Here is a 23,564-nt window from a genome sequence, read left to right as displayed (position 1 = left end):
CTAACCAAACTGACATACTTGGAAGGTTTTTAAGGAGTTAAAAGAGACTCAAATTCAGTGTAAATATTAAAAAGAAACTGCCTCTAAGCTACATTTTATGTTTCCTGGGCATTAGATTTTGGTTTGGTTTTGGTTTTTTAGCAAGAAAAAACCTGTAAACATTAGTAATATAGTATGAGAAAAGTCTTTTTTTTTAATGTTTAGCTCCAAATATTTTGATGATTTTTACATCCTGGGGAAAAAATATCAGAAACGCAGACTTGGTATGAGACAGTTGAAGACTTTTTTTAATTTAATTTTTTTAAAAAACAAATACAGGATTTGCTTTACTGTTCCCGTGAAATGGGACACACATCATAGGCTTTTTAAAATTTTTTTGGAACTTTCTTCTTTTTTTTAAGCATACAGTAACCAAGAGGCTTTTTTTCTTTTTTTTCTTTATAATGAAATCGGTGCGGTCCTGTGAAACACATATGCTCCTGAGAGGGCACAGTTGATGTTTTTGAAACTCTAATTCACTCTCTTCTTGAGACCGGTCTGGAAGGAATGAACAACTCGGTTGGCCTGTGAACATATCAGCAGTGCTACTGTTAATTTCAGCTGGGGTTTTGCTTGGAGGTGTAAAAGGAGTTGGGTGTCCAAATTCTACCAGAGAATCGAGGGCCGAAATTGTCAGAAGCGACTTGTGATTGTTTGGATGCTACAATTACTGGGTGTCCAAGCTGGGACATTTTAAAGGAGACCCAGTTTTCAGAAGGCAGGGGCTCAGCACTATCTTTAAATCAGACCCCTTTCCAGTGTCAAGGTGAGTGACTTTTGAAAATATTGGCCCGGATGCCTAACTCCTTTGGAAATCGCAGCCTTAGTTCTGATCCAGAACTCACTGGCAGTCAATAAAGACTGCAGTGGGCTTCAGATCAGGCCCTTACAGTATTGTTTAGGAAGAAAGAAATTCACCATGATTCGGTTGAATCAGCCCTGCCCACCCCCCCCCTCGTCCCCCCACTTTTTTTAAGTCGTAGTTTGTAAAATACAGAGGGAATGAAATAAGCGAGAGGTTCTCAAATCATTTTATTCCTGAGAACATGCAGGTTCTGCAAGCTTGAAATTTACATGTTCAAACTACCTCAAACCTTACAATTAGATTTGAATGATAGATGGGAGAGGATGGGCGTATCCACCCTGCAGCTTTGCCTAGGCTCAGAAATAAGCCCCGAACAGAACCTTTCCTGAAAGCTCAGAGAAGGGTCTCCCTCCAACCTCCGCAGCGGTAGGTTTCCTGGAGGGAGAAGCGTGGTTGGGCAGTTTACTACCCCTCCCAGTCAGTGTGGGATCTTCTTGCTGGTGAAGCAGGAGAACAGATGATGGCTCCTCCTTTTCCACTACAGGCGTCTCGTTTGTAGGAATCTGACTAGGAAGCCTGCTTTGGTGCAATGGGAGCCTCTCTGGAGGGCGATGATTATCCCATCACCGTAAAATATAAGAGACCAGTCAACGTACGTCAGATCCCGCCAAACTCATGGGGATTTTGCCCCCGGGCACTCTCAAGAACCTCTGAAATCCAGTGCTGTGGCGGGTAAGACACACCCAGCGGCTGATCCTTTGGCTCCTGCTGCATCAGAGGTAGGGCTAAGGCTCTCCTCTGAAGGAGGGAGAAGGTGCCACCCCTCTACTCCCTAGAAGAGACCTGGTAGTAGAAGGTGGAGTAGCCTGCTGAGTCAAAACGACAGCAGGTTTGAGGGAGCCAGGGCCTGGGGAGGGTAGGACATACGAGCCGTGGTGCCATTCAGGCCCCTGAGGTTCAGACAGACATCCAGCCAGAAGGGTGATAATCAGAACCCTTTAAAAGTCGGCCCATCCCTAATTTAAATATGCATTTGAACCCTGCTGCTTTATTGTACATTACAGAATTTTTAAAATTTTTGTTCAAGATTAATACCTCTCGGACATGCGGTCTGTTTGTGACATGGCAGGAGCAGCGGTGGGCAAAGCTGGGCCGTTTTTTAAAGTGGCCTGTGGGAGGGGAGAAAAAGCCCGGTCGCCTTCTCACCACAGAGGTGAGTGTCCCCATTCCCAAAGGCAGCGGGGAAGGTGTAAACTGTGCAGTGTACCAGTTAAAGGAGCGGTGATCTTCAACAGTGAATGATTGAAGGGATGGTGTCAGGTGAACACAGGCCCACACTGTTGGTTTTATGACCCAAAAAGCAATATTTGGCCAAACTAGAACCGTTTCCATGGATACTTTTTTAAATTATAGATTCCTGTGGAAATTTGTATTTCCCCACCTGCAAACAGCAGCAAGTGTGCTGATTGGGAAGGAACTGAAAAATTAAATTAATTCTAAACAGCAGCCAAACAGACCACAGTGCAAAAAGTAAATCATTAATGGAACACAAATTAGATTCTTAGCTAAAATCGCTTTAGCTTTAACATCCTGGGAAATTAACAGAACTGCATGGCCTATAAATTGGGGCAGAGCTGGTCTTTACAAAATTATTTAGTGTGTGTTAAAAGAGTTAAGGAAATTATGCTTTTTAACTATGCATCCAATTCATCCCAAGATAAACTCCACTGGCTTTAAAGATGAATTTCTCCCCAATTTAAAAATAAATAAGTAAATAAATAAATCTGACACTGTCCCTTTAATCAGATCTGTTCCAGTGAATTACAAAACCTACAGATCTCTAGTTTCACTCCACACTGATTAATCCCACTCCTCCCCTCTGTGAAGCCCCCAGGCCATGGAGTACGTTAGCTTCCTGCATGTCAAACAAGGGGACATGACCTTATATAACCAATTCATTTTTGTTTATCTACCTCTTAGTGACAATAGAATAAAATAGGTCGTGGCAACTCCACATGCGGTAGTGTAGAGGAAAAAATGACTCTCTTTTTCCAAAGAAAAAATGTTTTTTAAAAAAAATAATAGAATGTATGGGCTTTCTTTTCACTTTAATGTGTTCATTCATTGTAAAAGTTCCAAACCTCAGCAGTGCTAAATTGTTCAGTTGTGACTAATTTTTATTAAAATGCTCAATATTCCATTACTTTTTTTTTTCTTTTTAACTTTGATATTTACTTCTGTCAGCAGTACAACTTTTCTCCGCTCCTCTGTCTCAGCGGACGCTTTGTTCGTGTGATGACTGGTCACTTTCGCATAGACTGGCATTCAATTGCCATTCGGACCACATTGCTTTAGGGGCACCCAGATGGTATACCTTTAAAGTATTTTTAGGTGGTGTACAATCTGGATGATTCATTTTTACCAGTACTCAGCGTGGGTTAACGATAAAGCAATCAGGGCTGGATTATAAAAGTAACAACCAAACAGGAATGGATTGTGTGACTAAAGTGACTTGATCATCTGAAGTTTAGGACAGTTCAATACACAGATGTGCATATAGAGAGGTAAAACTAATGCATCCTGGTTTTGAAATCCCCAGTCAGCTGCCATGTTGTTCTGTACTCCCTCATGCTTGATACTGGGGGATATGGGGAATAGCTTGCCCACCTGATTGATTGTTCCACACACTTGTTTGAATAAAAGTGCTGCTTTCCCCCGGCCCCCGAGTCACTGATCCAATGCAATTTCAGACTATTCATCGAAAAGTTGTACTTGACTGTAACGATATTTTTCCTCCCTTCGGTTGATTGTTTATTTTCTCTCTACTCCCCTTTCCCCTTCTGCTCCATGTTCTTTACCTGGTACTTTTGTGAGGCAGGTTAGTTGGCTCAGATCTGGAGTTGTGATTGTGGATGGACGTGGACTCCATTTTAATTGCAGCTAGGTTTCCCCACAAACCGGCTTACTCCACTGTTTCATTTTTAAAAATAAAGCAAAAATTATACTGCACCTGTGTGTGTTTATCTCCATTCTTAGGAGAAACAAAGAGGTCAGCGATGCGGAGGTGTGGATGGGTGGGTGCTGATATAACTCAAGGCACGGACTTAGCAGACCTGCATGCCTCACACTATCACAGATGCCTCACTGGACTCTCCACAGTGTTACAGCTTTGTTACTGAATACAGTATACTCCTGATTATCTGAACAGCATGGGGAACCCAGATTTGATTTGGCCCATCAGGAATTGGAATAATTGAGAGGGCAGGTGTCATTCAGCAGCCTTCCACATGGCAGCCTCCTTGCAGTCCAGGCCAGGGATCTCTGCTCTTCCCTGCTCACTCGCTCCCATGACAGTGGGGCTGCAGTGGGTTCCCACCACTGCCGCAGGGCCAGGGCCACCTGATCCCCGCAGGCACAAGATGCAGGGCAGAGCAGAACCCCCCGGCCAGTACTCTGCCGCTCCAGGACTGCAGCCTTCCCTGGACCATGCACCTGCAGGGATTGGCTACACTCACTCAGTGACAGCAGGACTGCAGAGGCTCCCTGCACTGTGGCAGGAGCCATTCAGCAGCAACGTGGCCTCCCTCATGGCTGGGAGCACAGCTGCATCCTCCTCTGAGCCCTGGCCAGGGGTCTCTTCTCTATTATCCGCACCTCTGCAATTTCCTTGTCCCCCTGCATGAGATACATGAGAGATGAGGAAGGGATTTAGATAATGCAGAGGTTCAGATGATAAGGTTTGGGGAGCAAACACTCTCAGAACAAAAGCTTAGCAGAGACTTTCCTGGGCAGTACCTAGCACCCTAAAGGGCCAGTCAGACTGGGATTTCCAGGTGCTACTGCAGTACAAAGAGAGAAGTGGCTAGTGAGTTTGAGGGCCTGCTGTGGAAGGCATCTTCAAGGGGCCTTGTTTTCAGAAAGTGCTGAGCACCCACTCTCTAAAAAGTGGGCCCTTTAGAAATGGAGTCTTCACTGGGTCACCCAAAGTCATTAGTCACTTTTCAAGACATTGTCTGAATTTTTGCCAACACTAATGTTCTTGGAAGGCACAGAAACACCACTCATGGTCATCGAAGTTCTCCCGCAGTAACGCTGCCTTTCTCCCACCCAGTCTTCTCCACCTCGATTGTAAGCTCCATAGGCAGAGATGGTCTCACACCATGCATATGTACAGAGTCTAGCAAAATTAGGCCCTAAATCTGTGATCTCGGTTGGAGCGTCGAGTTGCTCCAGTAATAAAGTGAATCCGAGGGACTGACCGTGGCAGCCATTCAAGTTTAAAAACTGGAGCAAGTAGGTACAGGACTCCTCCCTAACCGTATTAAATTAGTGCTGGGGCCATGATGCGTGGTCTGCTTGTGGCATTTACTTCTTGTCTCAGATTAGTATCCAGGTCCCACCACTGTGGTAATGGTGGGGTTTTTTGATGCTGTGGTTAGCTGCCTGCTAAGAACTGAACTCCACCATTTCACATAGGCCATGAGCTAGCAGATGAAAAGAACTCAGATCACATGAATGTGGACTGCATTCAGGCAGGACAATTAGGAGAGTTTGCATTTTCCTCCTCTTAAGTGAAAGCTTCTTAACTAAACCAGATTTCCAACATCCCCACTCCGGTCCTTAAGTAAGGAGTAACAAGTTCTCGACAGATATTGCATAGGCAACATACTAACTCCATTTAGGATAAACCAAGCACTTCAGTCCATACATGAAAGTCATTTGTGCTTCTGGCACTCAACTTGAGAACACTCATTCCAGTTACTCCTCCAAGAAGGAAGTCAGACAGTCTGTGCATCCCTGATAATCCATTCAATTGCAGGGAGGATGTGGAGTGCTACCAGATCAAATCAGTAGGAATTCTACCCTGCCCTGCCCCCCTTCACTCTGCACTGGCTGGAAAGAACACAGTGCAGGGCCATGATGAATCTGGCTCACTATTAGCCAAGCTGCCTCACTCTTTGATCAGGGAAACTTTGCAATGAAGAAAACACCATTGCAAGGCCTGGAGCAGGATCCGAGTGCAGATAACACACACGACTGCGTTGTCCATTTCAAGTTTGGGCCAAGAGATTCCAGAATCCCAAATTCAGCCCATTAAAAAGTTTTTATAGAAAGGTAGGTGCAAAAGGAAGGCATCCAGTGTGGCATAAATAAGGCAATTAGGCTGAAGCCCAAAGCGTACTCCTGCTGTGGCCATCAGGGAGGTTACCATAGGAATTGCACACGGCAGGGTAAAAGGGTTATCCTGTTGAGTAGCATTTCAGTCGGTTTTTGAAGTAGTGCAAAGATAGTTTAAATTGCACCTGTGCTTTGGTGTTGGTCCGGAACAGTTTATATTGGTCTTCTACCTTAGTCAGGTTGGGATCAGATGCGGGATTATGTTCTTGGTGACCGATAGAAACATCGCTGCAGGAACCGACAAGCAAGATGCCCAGTCCATCCATGAAAAATTCTGGGGAGGAGAAAAAATATTTAAAAGCGAAGTTAAGCGACCCTGCGTTTCCCCAAGAACGGCTGTGAAATTATTTCACAAGGCTCTGTATGGTCCACTCAGGACTGAATCACTTCTCCACGTAAAGGAATTGAACCACGGGTCCTCTGGGTCTAAAACCAAGCTGCTATGGCTTGCCCTAGAGAACCAGGTCCAGTCACTTGTGGAGACTAGCAGAGTCAAAGCTCTGTGGGTACGTTTACACTGCAGTCAAGGTGGGACAGCAGCATGGAAAGCCAGACCTGTTCTAGCACACAGTTAGAAATAGCAGCGTTAGACGCAGCAACCCAGGCTGCCCCCTGGGTATGTCCTCATGATGGTAGCCAGGTCTGAAGCCTGTACCACCACCTATGCCTGTATGCAGCTATTTTGAGCCCTGCTGGCGTGGAGTTTCCCCGTTTTAACTGCAAACGTTTCATAGTAGTCTAAGACATGAATCATGGCGTGGTGGGGAAGGGTCAGTCCTTTGGAGGGTCGCTGCTGCCCTCGCTAGGATCCCCTTAGTTTGCCCCTGGTCAGGGCGGTTCTTTGAGTCGGACACGTGCCTGTCTCTGAGCTGTGCTCAGGGAGACAGCCTGAAGCAGGGGAGCTGCCCCTCTCCTGTCCCAGGCCTTTCTGCCTCCTCCTTTGTTCTCCTTCCTTTATAGTAGGCCTAGTTTCCTCAACTGGGCACAGCTGTGATTGCCTGCCTCCATGACTGGCAGCTCTGGCAGTTGCCTGAGTGTGTGGCTGGGCACTTGCCTGCTGACAGGAGAGGCTCCCCTCCCTGTCCTGCCTACGCTCAGTGTGGGGTTTGTAGACCCCATTACAGGGACGAATCAGGGAAGTGCTGAGTTTGCCGCAAATCCCATAATGCTACTCACTTCCAGCTAGCATCCCACAAGGTGCAGCAAGAAAAGTCCCACAATGCATAGAGCGCAGAAGCAAAGCAAAGCACTGCACCCTAAGATACCTGTACGGAATGTTGTGCGCTTACTCTACAAGACGTCCCTGCTGTGTAAACGTGCAGATCCATGCTGAAGCAGAAAACCACTTACGGTGTATATGCAATTACTGGAGACTGTCTAATACGCACAGATTCATGTGCAACAAGTCAGTGTGAATTAATACACCCAAGCGCATAAACCCTAAAGCAAAGATGCAAAACCACAAGCTCTAAGCCGAGTTGCCCCTGCAGATTCGACTGGTCACTACAGCAGCCATATTAGTTTTCTAACCACCATTTTTCCATTTGCTTTTCAGTAAGGTTAGTTGGTTGAAAGAGAAGTAGCAGGCGTTGTCTATCTTACCCTTCTAACAGAACCAGTAGGGATTGTTCAATCCTTGAGGGGGCCATTTAGGGATCTGGGGCAAAAATTGGGGATTGGTCCTGCTTCAAGCAGGGGGTTGGACTAGATAACCTCCTGAGGTTCCTTCCAACCCTAACCTTCTATGATTCTATGATTCTATGATTTGTTTATACATTTCCTGGTCTAAATAAAAAACTAGAGCACTTCTCTGCATTTAACTCTGAATAAAGTGGCTGCTGCACCTTGCATCCAGGGAAAGTACTCAGAAATGTGTAGGTGCAATTGACAAACAGGCATTTTCTCTAGACACCACAGCCAGCTGTTTTATATGCTGTCAAGCCAGGACCCCACTGAAGAGTCTTCCTTGGCATTCCATGTAGCAGAGTCTACATACAGTGCAGGCGTCGGGATACTCTAGTGGCCAGAGCAGCAAGCTGGGAGTCAGGAGACCTGAGGTAAAATACTGGCCCCACTGAACTCAATGGCAAAATGCCTCTTGATTTCAAGGCAGCCAGGATTTTACCCCTGGCTTCAGTTCCTAGCTCTGCCGCTTACCTGCTTGGTGACCGTGGGCAACTTACTTCACCTCTCTGGCCTTCCAGCTCCCCTTCTGCCTCTCATCTAGTTTAGACTGCAAGTTCTTCAAAGCAGGGATTTCTCTTACTACATACTTATACAGCTCCTAGAGCAATGGGTCTCCAGTCTTTCACATTTGGGGACAATGTATACCTTCAGATCAGCGGCACTGCTATGGGTACCCGCATGGCCCCACAGTATGCCAACATTTTTATGGCTGATTTAGAACAACGCTTCCTCAGCTCTCGTCCCCTAAAGCCCCTACTCTACTTGCGCTATATTGATGACATCTTCATCATCTGGACCCATGGAAAAGAAGCCCTTGAGGAATTCCACCATGATTTCAACAATTTCCATCCCACCACCAACCTCAGCCTGGTCCAGTCCACACAAGAGATCCACTTCCTGGACACTACAGTGCTAATAAACAATGGCCACATAAACACCACCCTATACCGTAAACCTACTGACCGCTATTCCTACCTGCATGCCTCCAGCTTTCACCCTGACCACACCACACGATCCATCGTCTACAGCCAAGCTCTGCGATACAACCGCATTTGCTCCAACCCCTCAGACAGAGACAAACACCTACAAGATCTCTGTCAAGCTTTCTTACAACTACAATACCCACCTGCAGAAGTAAAGAAACAGATTGATAGAGCCAGAAGAGTTCCCAGAAGTTACCTACTACAGGACAGGCCTAACAAAGAAAATAACAGAACGCCACTAGCCGTCACCTTCAGCCCCCAACTAAAACCCCTCCAACGCATTATTAAGGATCTACAACCTATCCTAAAGGATGACCCAACACTCTCACAAGTCTTGGGAGACAGGCCAGTCCTTGCCTACAGACAGCCCCGCAACCTGAAGCAAATACTCACCAACAACCACATACACAACAGAACCACTAACCCAGGAACTTATCCTTGCAACAAAGCCCGTTGCCAATTGTGCCCACATATCTATTCAGGGGACACCATCACAGGGCCTAATAACATCAGCCACACTATCAGAGGCTCGTTCACCTGCACATCCACCAATGTGATCTATGCCATCATGTGCCAGCAATGCCCCTCTGCCATGTACATTGGTCAAACTGGACAGTCTCTACGTAAAAGAATAAATGGACACAAATCAGATGTCAAGAATTATAACATTCATAAACCAGTCGGAGAACACTTCAATCTCTCTGGTCACGCAATCACAGACATGAAGGTCGCTATCTTAAAACAAAAAAACTTCAAATCCAGACTCCAGCGAGAAACTGCTGAATTGGAATTCATTTGCAAATTGGATACTATTAATTTAGGCTTAAATAGAGACTGGGAGTGGCTAAGTCATTATGCAAGGTAGCCTGTTTCCTCTTGTTTTTTCCTACCCCCCCCCCCCCCGATGCTCTGGTTTAACTTGGATTTAAACCTGGAGAATGGTCAGTTTAGATGAGCTATTACCAGCAGGAGAGTGAGTTTGTGTGTGTATGGGGGCGGGGGGGATGTGAGAAAACCTTGATCTATGCAGGAAATAGCCCGACTTGATTATGTTAAGAGTTGTCACTTTGGATGGGCTAGCACCAGCAGGAGAGTGAATTTGTGTGGGGGGGTGGAGGGTGAGAAAACCTGGATTTGTGCTGGAAATGGCCCACCTGTTGATCACTTTAGATAAGCTATTACCAGCAGGACAGTGGGGTGGGAGGAGGTATTGTTTCATGATTTCTGTGTGTATATAAAGTCTGCTGCAGTTTCCACGGTAAACATCTGATGAAGTGAGCTGTAGCTCACGAAAGCTCATGCTCAAATAAATTGGTTAGTCTCTAAGGTGCCACAAGTACTCCTTTTCTTTTTGCGAATACAGACTAACACGGCTGTTCCTCTGAAACCTGTCATTATGCAAGGCACTGCATTTAGCCGTATGGAGTGGAAATCTATCAACTGCATGAAGAAACTTGTGCAGATACAGACAGACATCATCTTCCTTTCCAAATGCAAACAGATGGACATCGTACCAAAAGGACTGAAGGTCAAAAATCCATTACAATCTACATACCACACAGACTATGCTGACAGCTTGTGCCTCACGCTCTCAAAGAAACTGCGGAATCACCTGATCAAGATCCTCTACAGCAAACAGGGAAAGATTAAGAATGAGCTCTCAAAAATGGATACTCTCATAAAGAACCAACCTTCCACACAAACTTCCTCGTGGCTGGATTTTACTAAAACTAGACAAGCCATTTACAACGCACACTTTGCTTCTCTACAAAAGAAAAAAGACACTAAACTTTCTAAACTACTACATGCTACAAGGGGCCACAGCAATGGTTCCCTCACCCCACCTAGCAATATTGTTAACCTATCCAACTATACTCTCAGCCCAGCAGAAGCAGCTGTTCTATCTCGGGGCCTCTCCTTCTGCCCCTCCACCCCCACGAACATGATACAGTTCTGTGGTGACCTAGAATCCTATTTTCGACGTCTCCGTCTCAAGGAATATTTCCAAAATACCTCTGAACAACATACTAATCCACAGAGGTCTCCCTGCCAACACTACAGAAAGAGGGATTCTAGATGGACTCCTCCTGAAGGTCGAAACAGCAGACTGGACTTCTACATAGAGTGCTTCCGCCGACGTGCACGGGCTGAAATTGTGGAAAAGCAGCATCACTTGCCCCATAACCTCAGCCATGCGGAACGCAATGCCATCCACAGCCTCAGAAACAACTCTGACATCATAATCAAAAAGGCTGACAAAGGAGGTGCTGTTGTCATCATGAATAGGTCGGAATATGAACAAGAGGCTGCTCGGCAGCTCTCCAACACGAGTTTCTACAAGCCATTACCCTATGATCCCACTGAGAGTTACCAAAAGCAACTACAGCATTTGCTCAAGAAACTTCCTGAAAAAGCACAAGATCAAATCCGCACAGACACACCCCTGGAACCCCGACCTGGGATATTCTATCTACTACCCAAGATCCATAAACCTGGAAATCCTGGGCGCCCCATCATCTCAGGCATTGGCACCCTGACAGCAGGATTGTCTGGCTATGTAGACTCCCTCCTCAGGCCCTACGCTACCAGCACTCCCAGCTACCTTCGAGACACCACTGACTTCCTGAGGAAACTTCAATCCATCGGTGATCTTCCTGATAACACCATCCTGGCTACTATGGATGTAGAAGCCCTCTACACCAACATTCCACACAAAGATGGACTACAAGCCGTCAAGAACACTATCCCCGATAATGTCACAGCTAACCTGGTGGCTGAACTTTGTGACTTTGTCCTTACCCATAACTATTTCACATTTGGGGACAATGTATACCTTCAGATCAGCGGCACTGCTATGGGTACCCGCATGGCCCCACAGTATGCCAACATTTTTATGGCTGATTTAGAACAACGCTTCCTCAGCTCTCGTCCCCTAAAGCCCCTACTCTACTTGCGCTATATTGATGACATCTTCATCATCTGGACCCATGGAAAAGAAGCCCTTGAGGAATTCCACCATGATTTCAACAATTTCCATCCCACCACCAACCTCAGCCTGGTCCAGTCCACACAAGAGATCCACTTCCTGGACACTACAGTGCTAATAAACAATGGCCACATAAACACCACCCTATACCGTAAACCTACTGACCGCTATTCCTACCTGCATGCCTCCAGCTTTCACCCTGACCACACCACACGATCCATCGTCTACAGCCAAGCTCTGCGATACAACCGCATTTGCTCCAACCCCTCAGACAGAGACAAACACCTACAAGATCTCTGTCAAGCTTTCTTACAACTACAATACCCACCTGCAGAAGTAAAGAAACAGATTGATAGAGCCAGAAGAGTTCCCAGAAGTTACCTACTACAGGACAGGCCTAACAAAGAAAATAACAGAACGCCACTAGCCGTCACCTTCAGCCCCCAACTAAAACCCCTCCAACGCATTATTAAGGATCTACAACCTATCCTAAAGGATGACCCAACACTCTCACAAGTCTTGGGAGACAGGCCAGTCCTTGCCTACAGACAGCCCCGCAACCTGAAGCAAATACTCACCAACAACCACATACACAACAGAACCACTAACCCAGGAACTTATCCTTGCAACAAAGCCCGTTGCCAATTGTGCCCACATATCTATTCAGGGGACACCATCACAGGGCCTAATAACATCAGCCACACTATCAGAGGCTCGTTCACCTGCACATCCACCAATGTGATCTATGCCATCATGTGCCAGCAATGCCCCTCTGCCATGTACATTGGTCAAACTGGACAGTCTCTACGTAAAAGAATAAATGGACACAAATCAGATGTCAAGAATTATAACATTCATAAACCAGTCGGAGAACACTTCAATCTCTCTGGTCACGCAATCACAGACATGAAGGTCGCTATCTTAAAACAAAAAAACTTCAAATCCAGACTCCAGCGAGAAACTGCTGAATTGGAATTCATTTGCAAATTGGATACTATTAATTTAGGCTTAAATAGAGACTGGGAGTGGCTAAGTCATTATGCAAGGTAGCCTGTTTCCTCTTGTTTTTTCCTACCCCCCCTCCCCGATGCTCTGGTTTAACTTGGATTTAAACCTGGAGAATGGTCAGTTTAGATGAGCTATTACCAGCAGGAGAGTGAGTTTGTGTGTGTATGGGGGCGGGGGGGATGTGAGAAAACCTTGATCTATGCAGGAAATAGCCCGACTTGATTATGTTAAGAGTTGTCACTTTGGATGGGCTAGCACCAGCAGGAGAGTGAATTTGTGTGGGGGGGGTGGAGGGTGAGAAAACCTGGATTTGTGCTGGAAATGGCCCACCTGTTGATCACTTTAGATAAGCTATTACCAGCAGGACAGTGGGGTGGGAGGAGGTATTGTTTCATGATTTCTGTGTGTATATAAAGTCTGCTGCAGTTTCCACGGTAAACATCTGATGAAGTGAGCTGTAGCTCACGAAAGCTCATGCTCAAATAAATTGGTTAGTCTCTAAGGTGCCACAAGTACTCCTTTTCTTTTTGCGAATACAGACTAACACGGCTGTTCCTCTGAAACCAGTCTTTGTTGGCACACTATAGTAACACACATACAATCATGCATTACACAATGTTCATTGTTAAAAGCATGGGTTATTAAACATCATTTAGCCTATTTTAAGTTTAATGATTAAATGTTTTAAGAAAACCAAGAGGAGCTGCTAATGCTTTATTTCAAACATCCATTTAGTTCAGCTGTGAAACAGGGTGTCCTAAGGAGACCTGGCCCTTTAAGGGGACTACCTAGGGGATGGGCTTTGAGGCAGATGAAATTAAGTCTGCTGGGTCCAGTTAAGGAAGAAAGGACAGAGGAAGGGGTTCACCCCACCCCACAGCCAGACAGACAGACAGGCCTGGCTAGACCAACTCCACTAGGGGCAAAGGGCAGAAGCCTTAAGGGGTGCCAAGCCGCAGTATCTGAGCCCAGCAAGAGGCTGAAGCAGCTGTGGAGAGGGAGAAGGGCTTGTTTTTATTTTGACATTTTACCTGTGATGATTTAATAAAATCAGACCCAACATCGGGTGGTGGGTGACCACAGGAGTCTGGGTGCAGTTTGAGAACCAAAAGGAGAATCTAAGGCACCAGGAACATCTAGTACTGGCCTGGGTAGATCAGGCTTTATAAGCCTAAATGGCAGTGGGTTGGATCACTTTATGCAGAGTGCACCAGATCCTCAGGTGCTGTAATTCATCACTGGTTTCAGTGTAGACGGGTGTGGCTCCATCACCCGGGCCAGTCATAGGGGCGGTACTCTCAACAGTATTTGATCCATATATTGTTGCAAAGCTAATGGGTTAACACACACAGTGAGCCGTGCTATGCGAGGCTTACGGGCCTGATCCTCCATTGCCCCACACCTTGTGTCACAACTTACACCTGTGTAAACAGAGTGCAGATAATGGCCAGATCAGCATGACAGCATTTTACTTTGTACTGGTGCAAGTGACGGTCATGATGCAAGGAGGCAAAGGACAATTATCTTCATCCAGCAATAGAATCATAGAATCTCAGGGTTGGAAAGGACCTCAGGAGGTCATCTAGTCCAACCCCCTGCTCAAAGCAGGACCAATTCCCAATTTTTGCCCCAGATCCCTAAATGGCCCCCTCAAGGATTGAACTCACAACCTTGGGTTATTGAACTCACAACCTTGGGTTTAGCAGGCCAATGCTCAAACCACTGAGCTATCCCTCCCCCACAGCAATTCTGCTTTCTTGCCACTAGAGGTCTTTGCCTTTGTAGTGGTGGTATCTCAGCCCCCAGCAGCTACCTTGTGTAAAGTTACTCTGGAGAAATGATTTTCTCCAACCCCAAAAGAATCTGAGGGCTTTGTTTTTTTCAGAAATGAGACCAACTGCCCTATAGCCTTGCACAGTGAGAAGTCATTTGTACCCATGCACAAGTCTGGTGGGAGTTTTTTAAAACACACTAGAAAAAGTAAAGGAGTACTTGTGGCACCTTAGAGACTAACCAATTTATTTGAGCATGAGCTTTCGTGAGCTACAGCTCACTTCATCGGATGCATGCCGTGGAAACTGCAGCAGACTTTATTTATGCACAGAGAATATGAAAAAATACCTCCTCCCACCCCACTGTCCTGCTGGTAATAGCTTATCTAAAGTGATCATCAGGTGGGCCATTTCCAGCACAAATCCAGGTTTTCTCACCCTCCACCCCCCCACACAAATTCACTCTCCTGCTGGTGATAGCCCATCCAAAGTGACAACTCTTTACACAATGTGCATGATAATAAAGTTGGGCCATTTCCTGCACAAATCCAGGTTCTCTCACCCCCTCACCCCCCTCCCAAAAACCACACACACAAACTCACTCTCCTGCTGGTAATAGCTCATCCAAAGTGACCATTCTCCCTACAATGTGCATAATTAAGGTGGGCCATTTCCAGCACAAATCCAGGTTCTCTCACATCCCCCCCACCCCCCCCACACACACAAACTCACTCTCCTGCTGGTAATAGCTCATCCAAACTGACCACTCTACTAGAAAAAGTAGAAACCTGCTAGGATCATTTGGGATCTGTCACTTAATTCCCCACCCTGTAGGAGCCTGGGACATTAGTGCTCCTCAACCCCTCCTGTTCTCTGCCTGTGACATAACAGGTTAGTCTCTTGAGGGCTGTAATACTTGGTCAAATTCTGATTTGGCTTACTGTGCAGGTGGTGTTGGTGACCTGTGATATACAGGAGGTCAGAACAGTTTATGGGGTACTCCATTCTAGCCTTAAATTTTATGAAACCTTTTCATCTGAAAAGCTTCAACAAAAAGTGACTTTGAATGATGCATTTCTTTTAATGTATCAGGTTTTTTAAAGTCAGGTTTTGTTATTGTTGGAAATTTTCTGGGTTGAGATAAAGTAGAGATGAAAAATTTGGGGGGGGTGGGGGGATTTCCCGCCTCTCTCCCCACTTCTTCTACAGCAGGAAAAAATATTTAGATAACTATCCCATGAAAAAAAAAATTCAAGCCAAACCAAAACTGCTTAGTTTTCTCTGGAAAAATCTTGTCAGAAGTGGCATCTGTTCAGTTTTTAGACCATGCACAGATATAAAGCACTAAAGCACAAAGCAAACGAGACTTGGCCCCCAAAACAGATGGGCCTATTGCAATCTCTCTCTGTTTGGCCAACCTGACTGCCACCTTGCCATCCCTCTAGTCTACCCAAAGTGTAACCTCCAAATCCATCTTCTTCTCCCATTCCTCTGACCCCTCTCCTTGCACTGCAGCTCTTTCTGTGTCCCATTCAAACTCCTTGACTTCATCCAAAAGCCTCTACATAGGCCTGCCCTGGCTTTATCTTCTCACCTCCTTTTCGTTTCCTTCTCCTTTGCCTGAGCTAACCTTCTGAGCCCTACCTACCATGCAGATGCACTTTAATCCCTAAACACAGGGCTTTCTACATTCTTCATAATTAAAATCGAATCATGTCTTTGCAGAGCATTAAGCAGAGAGCAGAACTCTCCGTGGATTCGTGGTTACAGGTAGCCCTAGGTCTAATCTAACTTGCTAAAACACTTTAGGGTAGGATTTTCAAAGGAATTTAAGGGAGTTGGGCATCTAACCCAACCAGGGGTGGGATTTTAGGTCAGGAGATCTAAAAGCTCTTTACAAAAGTTAAGCATTATCACCTCTGTTTCATAGAAGCCCCTCCCCTCCCAAGACTCAGAGACAGGATGGGACTTGCCCTCTACACTGCAGCTGGGAGGTGCAATTCCCTGCTCAGGGAGATTCGCACACAGTAGCGCCGATCAAGCTCACACACTGAAAACAGCGTGGCCAAGGTCAGCCGCCCAAGTACAATCTGTTGGAGATCCTAGGTATGGACTCGGGAGGCCAGCCCAAGTTACAGGAGTGCTAGCTTGGTCAGAGCTATCCCAGGTACGTCTACCCGAGCTAGGAATGATACCTTCCAGCCACAGTGAGGATACCCCCACAGAGCCTACCAGAGAGCTGGGAATAGAACCCAGGCGTCCTAGTCCATGTTCTAACCCTGGGAGAGGCCCCTCAGCAGCATTAGTGAAAGCAGAGAGCTGGAAGCCCCAAGACTGAAACAAAGGAAGGAAAAAGACAAACATGATAGCGTGAGAGAAAGCTTCTGTGGGGCAAGCCACAAGCGGCAGACACCGAGAGCCAGGCCTGCCGACAGCAATGCCGGGCCCCAGGGCAGAACAGTCAGTGGGCCCCCACAAACGCACAAGCCACGCCAGCGTGGAGGTGGTCCGCCTGACATTTGGGCAGTGCTGCGCCTGTGCTGGCTGGTACCCAGTGAGCTGCTGACTGCGCTGCTGGGCGCGCTCTTTCGGCATGGCCAGGGCTTCCACATGCCCGCCGGTGGAGTTGCCAACTGTCCAATTGCACAACCCCAAAGACCCTTGCCCAGCCCCTGCCCCTTCCCTGAGGCCACGCCCATGTCCTGCCCCTTCTCCATCCCCCCTCCCTCTGTCGCTCGCTCTCCGCCATGCTCACTCACTTTCACCAGGCTGGGGTTTGGGTGCGGGGTGCAGGCTATGGGAGGGGGTTTGGGTGTGGGGCGTGGGCTCTAATCTCCTGGGCCCCTGGGCAATTGACCCTTTGTCCCCCCGTCGGCAGCCCTGCCCAGAGCTTGCTTGCCTGCACTCGGAGAAAGAGAGCGTGTGGCTTACCTGAGTGAGCTACTCTTTGCAGAAGAGGGTCATAGCCGACGTGTCTGCTTTTGTCTGTATGGGCCAGGAAGAAGTTGACCACACCACTGGTGACCACGCAGTTGGGGAACCCTTCCAACTTGTGGAAGGAGCCGTATCTCAAATGCAGACAGCCGCTGTCGTCACCCTGATCATAGAGCAGCTGAAAACTGTAGGTGTTCCCATTCACGCTGCCTCCAACCTGGAGAGCAGGACCATCACCCACGTTATTCAGTTATCGCTTTCATCTCCTGGCAGACTCAAAGCCTGGGCTAACATCCGCTGATATCAACAGAAGCCCTTCCATTGACTGGCCCAACCCCCTGAACATTGTTACTGTTCTGCACAGTGGGAATCTCAACATGAACAAGCCCCAGTTTACAATAGCTTCTAGGTTCTTGTGAGCTGCTGCTTGGAGCTCATTCCCTATGACATCACGTTCTTCTTGTTCCTCATACCACTGTCTGTGTTTATCAGCTCAGAAACTGGAGTGTTGTTTCCACTAGCATGGTGTAGGTGCTGGTGAAAGCTGCTGGATTGGGATCACTAGAGAGACCAAAGTTCTGGGCCAAGATCAGACACGGCATTTGCAGAAGCAGGACAATCCTTCCTCCCACCTAACCTAGAGACATACTATGGAATCACGTCTCCACGGTACATTCTTTCATTGGCCCTACTGACAACACAGCCAATCTAATAAGCAGCCAAAACTGCACTGAGATCTATTCATTTCACAGGGGGCACCAAACAGCTCTCATCGGAAGCTTGTTACCCTTCACTAAGGATTTGGGTTGGATTTGAAAACATGACCAGAAGTTATAGGCCATCAGTTCCATAAATCCTCAGAACCATCCACTCTCTGAGGTCAGCTGTCACAGTCCAAGGTGTGGAAATATTTCCCAGTAACTCTAAAAAAAGACTCTGAATCAAGAAAATACTTAATGGGATCAAAAACAGCTCCAACTGGCTTCAAAATGTTCTTACTGACCTAGGGTAAGTATTCTTTCTGGAGTTACGATCCAAGCTGAATGGGTGGTGAGGGAAGATTGTGATCCAGATTGGAGCTGTTTTTCCAAAATTGGCCAAGGAGAGTCCTGCTCTTGGCAAAAACTGATGTCACTTTTCAAGAAGAAGACATCTAGTGTTTGAACAAAACCAAGAATCCCCTTGCAGAAGCAGTAAACTAAAGTGATCGGGAACCAGTTGCATCAGGCTTATTGTTTGCCAATACTGTGCCCTATCTGTTCACTTTTCTGCCTGCTGTGAGGTTGTATTGAACCAAAACACAGAAAGGAGACAGATACCCAGAACTAAGTAGTAAATATCCAGGGTCAAATGGTAATGCACCAATTTAAGATGGGCACATTTCTGAGAACATGAAACCGATCTGATGCATGAAGAAAGCCAAGTAACATAGATGAGAAACACACACCACCCTCAAAGAACATTTTGCCAGATAGCATTAACCTCTGGTGTGGTCACAGTCAGTCAATCTAAAAATCCATACAAGATTTTCCCCATCATTTGAAAGCAAGTTTCCCACCCTTACCTTGAATTGTATTTTAACACAATAATAAAGATTTATGGCATAATCTGATGAGCAGAAGACTAAGACAGGTCTGCAGGGGAAGCAACATTCCTTTTCTCTCCTGACTAATGGCCAGATTTTCAAAGGCTCAGCACCCATTGTGACACTTGAGCACTTTCAAAAAGCCCGGAACATTTTCCAAGGGTACAATTTATTTGCATTTCTTACCATATCTAAGTTTGTTCTCTCCAGCACGTCCAATAGTTTCTCAATTTTGGTGTTTTCGGTGAATAAGAAGTCATCGTCAACCCAGAGATAGTACTTGGTTGTGACCTGAGATATTGCAAGATTCCTTCCAGCAAACCAACCCTGGTAAACAGAATCCCCAAGACAGAGAAGGGTAGGGTCAGAACAGCTTTATAAGAAGAAAAATTATATATATGCAAATACACACACACACAAAGCTGCTTAGCTTTGTGCAAATCCTTTTTATCCAGAAACTATTCTGAAAAGGAGGGTCATCTGAACTACTGAATGAGAATGAAATAGAACACCTTTGCAACAAGGAGTGACCTTATAGTAAGACAATCACTTGCCCATGTGATAGAGAAACCAGTATATAAGGATAGTTAAGCACTGGAAGTATTTACCTAAGGAGGTTGTGGAATCCCCATCTTTGAAGGTTTTTAAGAACAGCGTAGACAACCCCCTGGAAGGCATGGTCTAGGTACATTTGATATCGCCTCAGTGCCTGGGGTGGACTAGATGACCTCTTGAGGTCCCTTCCAACCCTACATTTTTACAATTGTAGGCTTTTAATTCATTAGATCAGGTGATTTTTCTACAGGAGACTTCAGTCGCCATCCTATAACCTCTCTCTATTTGTATAATTCCTAGGGCTCTTCACATTCTTTATGGAGCCCCAAGGTTCCCTCATTGTCTCTCCTCCTCCTATCCCCATGTCGCAGCAAGCCCGCTGCTGGCCAAGGACTGGGTGGGACTGCCTCTGAAACTCATTAATGAGCACCAAGGAAATCACTTTTGAGCAACACGGAGGCATGCCTTGTCCCATGCTGCCAGCCAATGGGGCTACTGAGAACAGACAGGAGCCTTAAACATTCATCTTTGATCTTTCGTAGAGCATTACAGGCCAGTGAGCCAGTGTAACTATTTTTACAAAGCTTGAATAGTTACACAATAAGATGCTCCATTCACAAAATGTGCTGGACACCCACCATTCCCATTTAGGTCAGTGAATGCTCAAAATGAGGCCAAAAATTCTGTATAGTCAACAATGTGTTGACTAAGTCCATGAAGATTAATAGGTTGGTAAACCACTAGGAACTGGATTTAGGCCACTAACTCATCTCATATACCACTACGGTAGCTTAAGTTAAATTGCTGTGGTACCAGTGGTAAAGCCCATAGACTGACATGGAGAATTCAGTCCCCTCTGTCCCAGCTATCCTAGCTAAGCAGCCTTGGCGCAAGGTTATGGAACAATAACTGGATATAAATTTGAACTGGTGGCCTACAGGTGAAAGATTCTATACAACACAAACAATCCTCTGAGCCATTCCACTTCGTTTCTTTGGGCAGGTGGAACTGGGTACATGAGTCTTAAGAGTCCTTAGAAGAATGTGTGGTCCAGTGGATGGGGCACGGGGCTTAGAGTGGTCCTCAGGAAACATGGGTTCTATTCCTGGGTCTGCTGGGTCACCTTCCCTTCTCTGTGCTTCCATTACCCCTCCCACCTTTTGTCTGGCTCATCTACTTAGACTGTGAGCTCTATTTGGGGCACGGACTGTCTCTTACTATGTGTTCATAGAGCTCCCAGCACAACAGGGCCCTGGTCTCAGCTGGGGGCTGTATGTACTACCATAATCCAAATGCTAATAAAAGAGATGGTATTTTCAACAGTGCCCAAGCGTTTTAGGAGCACAAATCCTAAAGTAAGTCAATGGGATTTATGTTCCTAAAACACTTGGGCACTCTTGAAAATATCATCTTTTATTAGCGTTTGGATTATGGTAGTACATACGGGCCCCAACTGAGTGAAAGTCAATGGGATTTGTGCTCCTAAATCACTTAGGAGCTTTTGAAAAATCCCATCCAATAAGGTGCGTTATTTAGGATGTGGCCTCTCACCAGTGAGCAAGCCTGTGTCTCACAGAAGGATGGAGGGCCTTGCCTGAGACCTGTCTACATGGCCAGTCCTGTGCAAGTGACAGACCTTTCCAAAAGGCATGATGTAATGCTCAACGTTCTCATCGATGATCTTCTCTGGGACTTTGCTGTCATCGGCGACAATGATTTTTATGTCAGGGTAGTACTGTCGGATGCTCTTGATGAGGAGTCGAAGTTCGTGATAGCGCAAGAAAGTCTTTGTGGTGATAGTCACCAGGGAGCTGATCTTCCGATCTGTAATTGTAAACAGGGAAGTGACAAAGGCTGGTAACATTTTACTGCAGTTCTTTGCTTTTACTCACCATTCCTGAAAGATCTTACCTGCAGGAGGAAGGTGGGCATGTGGTTAGTAGAGCGAACTAGAACACAACAGCTGGGTTCTCTTCCTAGCACAGACTGCCACAGACCATGGGGAAGAGCAACAGCGCTAGGTCAGCAACCGTTGGGACTCTGAACAAGTCATCCTCTTTGTCCCTAAGTTGCCCTATCTGCAAAATGGAGGTAGGGACGTGGGGCATCCCACGGATTAGCTAGTGTTTGTGAAGTGCATTGAGATCCTCAAATGGAAGGCACTACACTAAGTGTTGTCGGAGCCAATCCAAGGTTTTCCCGGAATTAGAACATTTAAAGAGGTCTGTTCATTCAGGGCTTTTCAGTGGACATAACTTTGGAAGAACCTAACTGGCCACAAAACATTAACTATGATGCTGATGTGTTTAGCCCTTGTCAATTACACACGTTTTTGAATGGAGAGGCATCAGGAGACCGGAAAGACTTTAAGAAGCCCAGCATCAGGCCTAAAAGAGTAACTAACTTCTACCACAGTAAAGACTGGAGTAAGGATTTACCATCAGCAATTGCCAGCTTGCTGGAGCCACTCCCTGACACCCCCTTAAAAGGGCAAAAGGGGTTTCCTACAGGGAGGTACTCAGAAACACTTACCTGCTCCAGGATCAAACAACTTTGGAAGGCCGGGCTGTCGGATGATCACAGGAAACTGAGCCACATGATGTCTGCTCTCAAAACTCACTTAGAAAACAAGAAAAGCAAAATAGGAAAGTTGCATCACTCATAAGTCTTCAAGTATTCTGGAGATCTTTGATGACACAGTGGAAACCTCCAAGTAAGAACCTTGATTGGAAATCCATTTGTTCCCTGGCAATGCTTTAGGCTGGAATAGATAAAAGTGGCCCCCCTGATTTTATATAGTGTTAAATGACCTTCCAGCCTCGGTGATGGAAAATGGACAAGTGGGAAGCCTAGAAAGAGTTCTTTGAAAGACCTCTTGTTCAACTGACTCAAAAAACTGGATACATTCTTTTTCCCCAAGTACCAGGAATTCTCCTGGCTTGGCAGTCTAGCTTCACCTCATGTGTAGTTAGAAGCCAAAGACTGAAGCCCTGATTCACTAGGAAGCAGGGCATCGAAAGAGGCTTCAGCTTCCTGAGGATCATAACTGACCTCACCAATCTCTGCCAAAACTTTGAAAGACAGCTATGGAAGATGGCAGCATCCTGCATCTATTTCTCTGCTCATGCTGTGTTAAATAATGGGTCTTTCAGAAAGATGCCTTCTTGGAGGTAAAGTTAGTTTAGCAGATGCTTGAAAGTGGCCTAGTAACACTAGAGAAACTGATGGAAAACTGCCAAGGATAGGATGAAGAAATCATCCAGTCGATACTCACTCATATCTACTGCAGTGAGCTGGTAGACCACACTGGTGTATGTGACATGCTCAAGGATGAAATTCAGCAGCTCCACATCTGAGGTCAAGATGATCAGCTCTTTCTCGCCCCGTCCACTCACAACATCGTCAGAGACATCAGCAAGCGTATTGAGGGTTCCCAGAGATGCTCGCAGGATCACCTGCGTTAAGTGCCGTGGGGCACAGAGGTGGAAATCTTAGGTGTCATGGTAAAATCACAAGGCTTCCCCTCTCCTCCCTCTCTGATCTGGGTCGATCACATGGCCGTCACTTTAAGAACAGTCTTATTTAAAGGGAAAGAAGGGAGATCTGACCCCACCACCATCCTCACCCGGTTTCACTAAAAAGAAGACATCCTTGTGGAGGTCAATAAAACAGTCACCTCCCCGCCCCCAGTGTCTGAGGCGGTTCTCTGTGGCTTCAGAAAAAAATTGTAAATGAAATGTTGAACATGCTTTTAAAATGTGAACTGTGTGGGGAGAAAAAAAAAATGTCTTGACTGTATGAGGGGCTAGCCCATGCAGTGGAACATTAAATCTGGGAGATTGTAAAGGATTCCTTCCTTAGCTAGACAGGGCAATGTGGTCCACTGAATAGGACACAGGAGACCTAAATTCAATTCCTGGCTCTGGTAATCTCAGGCAAGTGACTTCCTCTCTCTCTCTCTGCCCCTCTATTTTCCTTCCTTAGTGTCTATGAAAGCTTGTTGGGGCAGGGACTGTTTTACAAAGGGCTGGTC

General features: G+C 46.2%; 2 protein-coding genes across 3 annotated transcripts in view; both read right to left on the bottom strand.

The window, feature by feature from the left end:
• The window catches only part of LOC140903942 (beta-1,4 N-acetylgalactosaminyltransferase 2), a 71,912-nt gene that overhangs the window by 40,425 nt on the left and 7,923 nt on the right, over positions 1-23,564 (bottom strand). The gene's annotated exons all lie outside the window — the stretch shown is intronic.
• The window catches only part of LOC140903943 (beta-1,4 N-acetylgalactosaminyltransferase 2), a 47,805-nt gene continuing 25,308 nt past the window's right edge, over positions 1,068-23,564 (bottom strand). For both annotated transcript variants that reach the window (XM_078850733.1, XM_073325957.2), the window contains exons 6-11: positions 22,806-22,986; positions 22,064-22,150; positions 21,168-21,355; positions 19,163-19,303; positions 17,389-17,608; positions 1,068-6,296 (exon numbers count right to left, since the gene is read on the bottom strand). In XM_078850733.1, the coding sequence (XP_078706859.1) occupies positions 6,085-6,296; positions 17,389-17,608; positions 19,163-19,303; positions 21,168-21,355; positions 22,064-22,150; positions 22,806-22,986 (1,029 nt within the window). In that variant the 3' untranslated portion in view covers positions 1,068-6,084. The remainder of the gene's footprint in view (positions 6,297-17,388; positions 17,609-19,162; positions 19,304-21,167; positions 21,356-22,063; positions 22,151-22,805; positions 22,987-23,564) is intronic.

Source organism: Lepidochelys kempii, chromosome 27, assembly GCF_965140285.1.
Source record: "Lepidochelys kempii isolate rLepKem1 chromosome 27, rLepKem1.hap1, whole genome shotgun sequence".
NCBI classification, from domain to species: domain Eukaryota; kingdom Metazoa; phylum Chordata; order Testudines; family Cheloniidae; genus Lepidochelys; species Lepidochelys kempii.
The sequence above is the reverse complement of the archived record's forward strand: the minus strand, read 5'-3'. Positions and strand labels throughout refer to the sequence as shown.